General features: G+C 48.1%; 1 protein-coding gene across 1 annotated transcript in view; it reads left to right on the top strand.

Annotated features, from left to right (window-relative positions):
* The window catches only part of ZC3H3 (zinc finger CCCH-type containing 3), a 207,230-nt gene that overhangs the window by 124,992 nt on the left and 73,248 nt on the right, over positions 1 to 8,990 (top strand). Inside the window, exon 5 of the mRNA XM_014965228.1 lies at positions 313 to 506. Within this exon, the coding sequence (XP_014820714.1) occupies positions 313 to 506 (194 nt within the window). The remainder of the gene's footprint in view (positions 1 to 312; positions 507 to 8,990) is intronic.

Raw genomic sequence — 8,990 nt, 5'->3', positions numbered from 1 at the left:
CCTCCCAGCAGAGGGGCTCCAGCCCTCCCAGCATCTCCGGGGCCTCCTGTGGCCCCTCTCCAACAGCTCCATGTCCTTCTGATGTTGGAGGCTCCAGAACTGGGAAAGCAATACCAGGGGGGAGAGTCCTTGAGGGTTGGATTTTTTTGATGTAAATCACGAGAAATCAGAGCTTTTCTTTTGTTTACAGCAAGAGCATCCATGGTTCTTCCCTGCTCCATCCTCCATCAGCCAAGGGTTTCCTCGTGATGCAGCAGCTCCTTGTGATATCTTTTTTGGGGGGCTCACCTTGACTTTCTTGTTTCCTTGCAGATCCCCACTCTTAAACCAATCACGCCCATCACCTCAAGGTGGCAAATCCCAGCACGTTCAACAGAGATGGAGGAGCAAAGGCTACCGCTGCATCGGCGGCGTCATGTACCGAGTGTCGGCCAATAAACTCTCCAAGACATCCAGCACCCCCATCCGGGGAAGAGACCTGAGCACCAAGAGCCCTGGCAGAGCAGGTGAGCAGCAAGAATTTATCCCAGTTTGCACCCAAAAGCCAACGACATCCCAGTTTTGGTGTTAGAGGTTGGCTTTTAGGTCTTTATTCCCAACACATGTGGTGCAACTCATCCTTGTGGGAGCCCGAATGGGCATCCCATTGGTGCCAGAACACATCCCTCAGCTCTTCTTGCTTTATAGTAGCTCTGGGGGGAAAATAATATAGAAGAAACGAAAGGTTTAAGAAAATGGAGAGTTTTTTTAACACACGTTTAGTTCAGGTTTGTAGAGATGCGCCGTTAAACTGGTTTCTTTTGTTAAACTGAGAAAAATCTTGGGCAGCTTCAAATGGCACCGCAAGGTTAAATGTGTTTGAGATGCTCATCAAATGGCATTCAATATTGACCTAAGAAAGGCTGGGAGGTCGTTCTGCAGATAACTATGAAAGAGGCATTTTGACACAGCTTTACCTTTAGCTTCAATTAAATTTGTGGTTCAGCTCCTCTTGTTCTTGATGCCTCAAGTGTGGCTTTTGGGCAAGAGCAGGCTTGAAACTGTGCTTGAAGTGTTTTGGGCTAGATGATCAACAGAGGTCCCTTCCAACCCCATATGATTCTGTGATTATTTTTTTTTTTGAGCTTCTACTTGGGGTCAAATATTTTTCCCCCGTAACTGTTTTATTGACACATTTTGGGGACAATTAAGCTGGGAAAGGCAAATCCAACGTCTTTGTGCTATCGTGTTTCTTTGCTGGAAGGGTGAAGGGTGCAAGGATGAATATGTTCATGGATAATGCTATAAATGAAGCAATTTAATGCCGAAATTATTTCATGTCTGGTAGGAAAGTGGATGAAGAGAGGCAATAAATAGTGTGGAGTCATTGAGAGGTGCAGCCTCCGAGACCACCTTCACCCCGAGTGGTGTGAGCGTGGTGGGGTGTCCTGGGTAGATTTAAACCCCCAAAGAGCAGGATTAGGGATGGAAGGAGCTTTGTGCAGGCACAGAAATCCCGTCAGCAGGAGAGCTGAGCTGGTGCAGGAAGTTTGAAAAACAGGAGGAAAATTAGGAGCAAACAGGAACATCTCAATAAAGAACAGGAGGAAAATTAGGAGCAAACAGGAACGTCTCAATAAAGAGTAAATAACTCCCCCCCTTGACGCTCTCGCGCAGCCGGTGAGTGGTGTTGGAGAGAAAATAGAGAGAGAGAAATGAGGGGCAGCAGGAGAGGGAGAGGCTGTGATGATAAATCCTTACTGCTGGTGGGACCACTACGATTCTGTGATTCTGTGAAATAACTCCCCCCCACCGACGCTCTCGCGCAGCTGGTGAGTGGTGTTGGAGAGAAAATAGAGAGAGAGAAATGAGGGGCAGCAGGAGAGGGAGAGGCTGTGATGATAAATCCTTACTGCTGGTGGGGAGGAGGGCAGAGATTTAGCTTAAACCACAGATTAACTGCCCCAGGCACCCAGGGCTGGGAAAAGATGCCTTTAGATGACAAAGATGAGGATGCTGCGGTGGCCGAGGGGGCGTGGAGCTGATGGAGCATCGCTTTCAGGTAATCTCCCTTCTGAGAGCATTAAAGGGATGCTCGGCAGCGATTTGGGGACAGTTTGCTGGTTTTTTTTTTGCAACTCAGCTCCACTCAGGACAGATTTTCCATTGGCTGACTCGCCTGAAACGTCCTCCTGGCTGCTGGCTCTGCAAATAGGTCCTTGCACGCTCATGAGCGGGGCGTCCATATGGCTTGTTTTGAAGTCTGAGATCCTACCTGGGAGCTGTGAAATCCTTGGCTTCAGTGCCGTGTTCTGGAGGAGGATGGGCAAGGATCAGCCTCGGGAGGCGTGGAAAAACCAAAAAAAGGCCATCAGGGGAGCTCAAGGGTTTGTAGACCAAAGCAAATCCTGGTGTCAGCGACGTTGGATTTTTACAAGAGCTTTGCTGACGATGATGGGATTTTCCAAAGTGTTTGAATCAGGGTAATGGGCTGCACAGAAACAACTCAAGGGTGGTTTTGCCATAAATGCCATCCTCGGGTGTTGAAGCTGTCACCAAAGGCAGGAAACATCTCGCTGGAGGGCAAGAAAAGGGGTGAAACCCCCCAAGATGTGGGCAGGGGAGATGGTAGATGGAGGAGGTCTGGTTTTGGGGCCAGATTTCAGGAGAGTTTGACCACTGGGAGGAGTGATGGGTGGGAGGACTGGAAAAGTGGAGGACCTGGGTCTGTGCAATCTGAAGAGGAGATGGGAGGGGCTGGATGGTTGGACTCAATGATCTGAAAAGTACCTTCCAACCTAGACAATTCTATGATTCATGAAGAGCTGCCAAGCAAAGGAATGATGTCTTCTCCATGGCCAGGTGAAGCAGCTAAAAGCCAAGGGGATGAAACTGTTGCAAGAAGGGTTCATGGAGGACTTTTGAAGGGTGAGGATTATGAAGTGCTGGAATAAGTTGGCTGGGTTGACTCTGAAATGTCCATTATTGGAATTTTTTACAGAATAGGTCACATGAACTTTCTTTTGGGGAGGACACAGGTGGAACAGGTCCTGCCTTTCAGCAAGGGGGTGACTCAAGCTGTCCATGATGGAAGCCACTGGTGGCTTTAATTAAGGTGCTGGGAGATGGTGGGAGAACTTAACTACTCACCACTAATATATCAGTATTTCTGCTGCTCTTTGGAGAACCAGTGTTTCTGAGGCAGCTTTTCCCAAGCCCAGGTCTTTCATATCCCATATTTAAAATGCTTCTTCCGGACTATGTATTTTTTTTCAAGAAAGTGTCTAAATTTGCCATGAAACAGCAAAGTCACAGGTGGGCAACTCGGCAAAGGCAGATGGATTCAGCCTGTCCATGAATGGACCTCTGGACTGGGATTGAGCAGGGAAACACCAGCCCAGGGTGCAATTTCTGGGAGAGGGATCGAGCCAAGGGTTTGACGGGAGGATTTTTGCAAATTCAGGCATTAACGTTGCTTTTGGGTGGTTTTTTTTTTCAAGGGGGTGGATTTTGGGTATGGGGAAGGAAGCAGTAATGATTTTCAAGGGATGTGGTTTGCAGAGGTGACCTAAAACAACTTTAAAAAGCAAAGGATGGGTAAAAGGCAGAGGGGGTGCACGTGCCATCAGGCACCGTATGCTTTTGTGGATGCTTTTCCCCTTTTTTGATCTTGGTTTTAAAATAATGAGATTTTCATGGAGATGTGCAACCATCTTGGGGTCAGAGGGTCAGACCTTCTGTCCAGTGATGGGGAGGGAGCTGCTCCCTATCATGACTTTATCGGGGGTGACGGGACACGGAGAAGATGTGATCCCCTCCCATCTTTCCTTTCCCACTGGTACCACATCATTTAGTGAGGTCTTGTGTAGATAAACAGGTTTAATTACTTCATCTTTGGGACAGAAGGTCCCTTCCAGGGTTATTTTATATAAAATACAGCCCCATCGATATTGCTTTTTAAAAGATATTCCTTGTTCTGCTGTAGTCTCCTCCCTCCGCCACGCGACGCGTTGGCTTCGTAACCATAAAGCCCTGGCAACTGGTGTGTGTCAGTATTTTCGTGTCATCTTTTTGCTCGTGCCATAATTCATCCTCCTCCTCAAGGAGGGATTCAACAGATCCCAGCGTCTCCGGGTTTTACGATAAGTGGGGCTGGCGGGGCGGAAGATTTGTGTGCGCTCATCGGGTACGAGCCATCACACGTGTTCTCAACACTTGACAAAGTTTACTTAAAAGATGAGAAAAAAAAAAAAAAAAAAACCAAAAAAACCCCAGCTTTTCCTTTTTCCCTTCCAGTGCCAGACGCTGTGTGTTTGGGGTGGCAGAGAGATGGGAAATGCTCCTGACAGTTTAATAGCTTGGAGTTTTACTTACGGTGGGTTATAATTCTGCTGTTTGCCTGAATTTATTGGGTTGGTATTTTGTCTCTTCGTGGCCCGACTACAGTAGGAAACATGATCACAGAATCACAGAATCTTCTAGGTTGGAAGGGACCTTAAAGATCATCTTGTCCAACCGTCAACCTAACTGACAAAAATAGACACCCACACAACAAACAAGGAGCATCATCACTAAACCAGACCTCCCAGCACTTCATCAACCCGTCTTTTGAACACCTCCAGGGATGGTGCCTCAACCCCCTCCCTGGGCAGCCCATTCCAATGCCTGAGAACCCTTTCAGTGAAAAAATTTTTCCTAATATCCAGCCTGAAATGATGCTGGTTGCTGTGGTTGATCCATCAGTGCCGTCCTGTCCCTGCCAGGTGAATGAGGACAGGCAATTGTTTTGATGCTGGTGGTCTTGGTCCTGGGGATACAACCTCCTGAAGCCCTGAGCTGTATCAGGGTCAATCGTGGAGCTCCCAGAAGTGATAAAACAACTCATCTGTCTCCTGGAACAAGGGGGAAGAACGTGGATTGAACTCAGCCACATGAGCAAGGATGGAAGAAGCTCAGAAGAAGACATCAAGCCGCAAACGTTGGCCTTGGACACTCTCTCCTCATCCTCATGTAGGATGAAGATGCCGTATCAAACATGGAAAAGCTCTTTACCCCTGGCACAACTTACATTTCTGCAACGATACATTTTTCACTTTGCAGAAATAGTAGAAAACAGGCAGTGAGATGGTGTGGAAAGCATTCGATACGTTGCAATTAATTAAGCAAGCATAATAATTGGGTTTCTCCACTCACGACGAACCTTCCCTTCGTTTCTTTCTACAGCTGCTAAGACGTTATTCAGCCACTTGAGGAATTTCCATGAAATTGGGGAAAGAAACAAAAGGGTCCCGGCAATGTAGCGTTTCACAAAGAAATTCAAAAGGGAAAAGAAAAAGTACAAGATTGAAAGCTGCAGAAACCAAATTAAGGTTTGACATTGGCCGGAAAGTAGACCTGACCCCAATCTCAGCACCAGCCACCGCCGCTGCCGTGAGAGGTATTGAATAATCCAAGCTGGGGCTGCCTCTGGTGGCATTTTGCCAGTGTCCAGGCTGTTTTCCATGGGCAAATCCTCACCTGCACAATTTCCTCATCTTCCGCTGAAGTTCTACCTCCTGGGAAGCATGCAGGAGCCCCACTGGGATGGAAGACTGATGGCTTTGGGGACACTCTAGTATGGCTGGGCTTCACCCACTGGAGGGGTGATAGAGGTCCCGTCCTTCTGGAAGGATGCTCCTGGGTGACAACCAGCGTGATTTTATTTATTGGTGGTTTTCAATGTTTTCCTTGCAACCACAGGATCCAAAAGCCTTGGAGACACCCATGATTGCTGAGTTCCCAAAGGTGGTGGTTTAAGAGGAGCTTGAAGCTCTCCTGAGCTTCTGATGTGTGTCTCCCAATACAGCTGTGATGGTGGCTCTTACCGCAGAGGAGCAAATTATTTCTAAACATGTGGTTGAGTTCAACCTTCCAGAGCTGGAGGGTCTTTCCATGCATCTAAACAGTCCTTGTCTCCATCCCGCTGCATAACATCCCCTCCTGCCTCAGTTTCCCCACCTGCATCTTAGTGCACAGCTGGAGAGACCAAAGATGGGAGCTCATCCACTGCACCACGCTGATGATGTGATGCTCCTGAACGTGATTTCAGATGTGGTGGGAGAACTCTACACTTGGCAAAAGGAGGAGGAGATGATAAACTCTGGTGGAAGAAAGTGCACTCTTGGCTCCTTGTTTACCAACTAATTTTAGAAGTGCTGAGCGCTGCAGAAACGCCACTTTCCTCCTTTGCAGGGATGATAAAGTGCTCAGCACCGCCATCGGCTCGCGTGGGCGATGCTCTGTCCTCCCAGCTGCTTGGCTTTTTAAAAAAAAGAAAGGAAAGATTTAAGACTGGACACCTTGAACATGTTGGGACCGAGTGGTGGAAGGGTAAGGAAGAAGCTGGTGGAGGAGAGGCCAACCCAACATACCAAAGTGTGAGAACAGTGGAAACTACAGTGTTATTTTCCTTAGATTTCACCTGGTTTTGGAGTCACTTGTGCTGGGGTGTGCTTGTGCTCAGCTCCTTTGAGCTAAATTCCTTGGTTTGGGGATTGTTCAATCCCTTACCCTCTTTGAGTTTAACCTCTTGGCCCCTTTGGAGCTCAATGCCTTGTCTTTGGGTTTGTGGAATCCCTTGGCCCTTTCATGCTCAATCCCATGGTTTTGGGATTGCTCAATCCCTTAACCCTCTTGAGCTCAGTCCTTTGGCCCCTTCGAACTCAATCCCTTGGTTTTGGCATCACTCAGTCCCTTGGCCCCTTCAATCTCAATACCTTGTCTTTGGGGTTACGCAATGTCTTACCCCTCTTGAGCTCAATCCTTTGGCCCCTTTGAGTTCAGTCTCTTGGTTTTGGGGTCACTCAATCCCTTGGTCCCTTTTGAGTTTAATCCCTTCGGTTTGGGATTACTCAATCCCTTACCCCTATTGAGCTCAATCCTTTGGCACCTTTGAGCTCAGTCCCTTGGTACCTTTGAGCTCAGTCCCTTGGTTTTGGGGTCACTCAATCCCTTACCCCTTTTGTGCTCCATTCCATGGCCCTTTCAGTCTCAATCCTTTGATTTTGGGATTACTTAGTCCCTTGGCCCTTTTTGAGGTCAATCCCTTGGTTTGGGTATCACTCAATCCCTTGGTCCCTTTTGAGTTTAATCCCTTGTCTTTAGGATCAATGAATCCCTTGGCACCTTCGATCTCAGTCTCTTGGTTTTTGGATTAATCAATCTCTTACCCCTTTTTAACTCAATCCCTTGGTTTTGGGATCATTCAATCTCTTGGCCCCTTTTGTGCTTAATCTCTTGGTTTTGGGATTGTGGAATCCTTTGGCCCCTTCAATCTCAGTTGCTTGGTTTTGGGGATTACTTAGTCCTTTGGGGAGCTCAGTCCTTCAACTCTTGGACTGCAGCTTCTGGTGGCCAGGGACCTGGTCTCCTGGAGAAGCACCACTAGATCCAACACTGGTGTAGACCAGAGCTTCCAGGCTCCTTGCAAGCATCTGCTCCTAAAACAACATCAAACCTGGTGCATGTTTCATTAATTGAGGTTGCTTCACTAATAAAAGGCTCGTGACCACCTGACCCAGGGGCACCCATGTTCCTGTTGGTGCTGGGGTGTAACCAGGCAGGAGAAGGAGAAAAATCTGCACTCGTGTAGCAGCAGCTCATCCCTTGCTTTGCTGTTACCTTCTAGAGAGCGAGGGTTTCTGCTGTCCGGTGAGGAAAATAAATTACCCCCAGCAGCTGCTAGTGCTGATCGTCGGAAACGGTGGAACCCACTTAAATGAATAATAATTAAAGAAATAAATTTCCCCGAGTGCCAGCCTCAAAACTTTTTGTTCAGCAAGAAAGGGAAGGAGAAGCCACGCAAAATGAATGGCTCGGCTGTTTCCAAAGTAGGCTGCCTGCGCCGCGGCGGGCGAAGTGGAGTGATAATGGGACTCATTAAAGGAGCTGGTGTGGTTCAAGGAAGCCTTTTCCCAGGTCTCAAAGTTGTGTGGAAACTGGCAGAGTAGAAACGAGGGTGGATCATGGCAAACCCCATCCCCTTGAGGAGCAAAAAAATAAGGGGAAGCCGGGATCACCCCGTTAGAGTTATCTCCGGGTTGGAGCATCGGGTGGTGGAGCCAATGGTCTGCCAGGTCCAGTCATAGAATCATAGAATGGTTTGGGTTGGAAAGGACCTTAAAGATCATCAAGTTCCAACCCCCCTGCCCTGGGCAGGGACACCTCCCACCAGACCAGGTTGCTCCAAGCCCCATCCAGCCTGGCCTTGAACCCCTGTGTTTTAGGGTTATGGGGAAAAAAAAAGGTCCTGATTGGGTGCACCTTAATGGATGCAGCATCCAACCTGCTTGTTTTAAATATATTTTGTGATCATTGAACCTTCGACGGGGATAAATTATGCCCTTTTCCCCTTTTTTCCATCAAAAGATGGAATTTTGAGCGGGGGCCGAACATTGCGATGAACACCCCGGGACCCGCTCGTCTGCGATTCCTTCCGAGGAGCAGGGGAATAAAAAAAAACCCAACAAACCAGGAGTTTAGGCTGTAGCCCCCCTGCTATTAATCATAGCTGTAATCATGCATTTAATGAACATGACAGCTCCCTCTCCCTCCGGAGAGACGCGCCGAAGCTCACGGCTGGTTTGAGGTACAACAATCACTTCTCGCCGCTCGCGCTTGAGGACACCCGGAGCCGCCGGTGTCAGGTTGGGGATGATGCATTAAAGAGAAACAAACCCCCCTTTTTGCACGGGCTGCCTATTTCCTTACAGATGATGCGCTTCAACCCCACTGAATCATTAAGAAAGAAAAGGAGAAAAAGCAAAAAGCCGAGAGAGGGAAAAACACCTGTCCCTTACGCGGGGTATAAAATATCAAGCCTGACGCCGCCGTGCTGTGTGTAATCAGTTAAAAAGCCCTTAATGTGCAGTTCTTGATGCTCTCCCCGGCAGCTTGTATTTTTTTTCTATTTTTTTTTTTTTTTACCTTCTCCCCATCTTTTTCCTGCTGCCTTTGAGCCTGCACGGGGGGGG

This window comes from Calidris pugnax, unplaced genomic scaffold, assembly GCF_001431845.1.
Source record: "Calidris pugnax isolate Ruff unplaced genomic scaffold, ASM143184v1 scaffold41, whole genome shotgun sequence".
In the NCBI taxonomy this organism is placed as follows: Eukaryota; Metazoa; Chordata; class Aves; order Charadriiformes; family Scolopacidae; genus Calidris; species Calidris pugnax.
The sequence above is the reverse complement of the archived record's forward strand: the minus strand, read 5'-3'. Positions and strand labels throughout refer to the sequence as shown.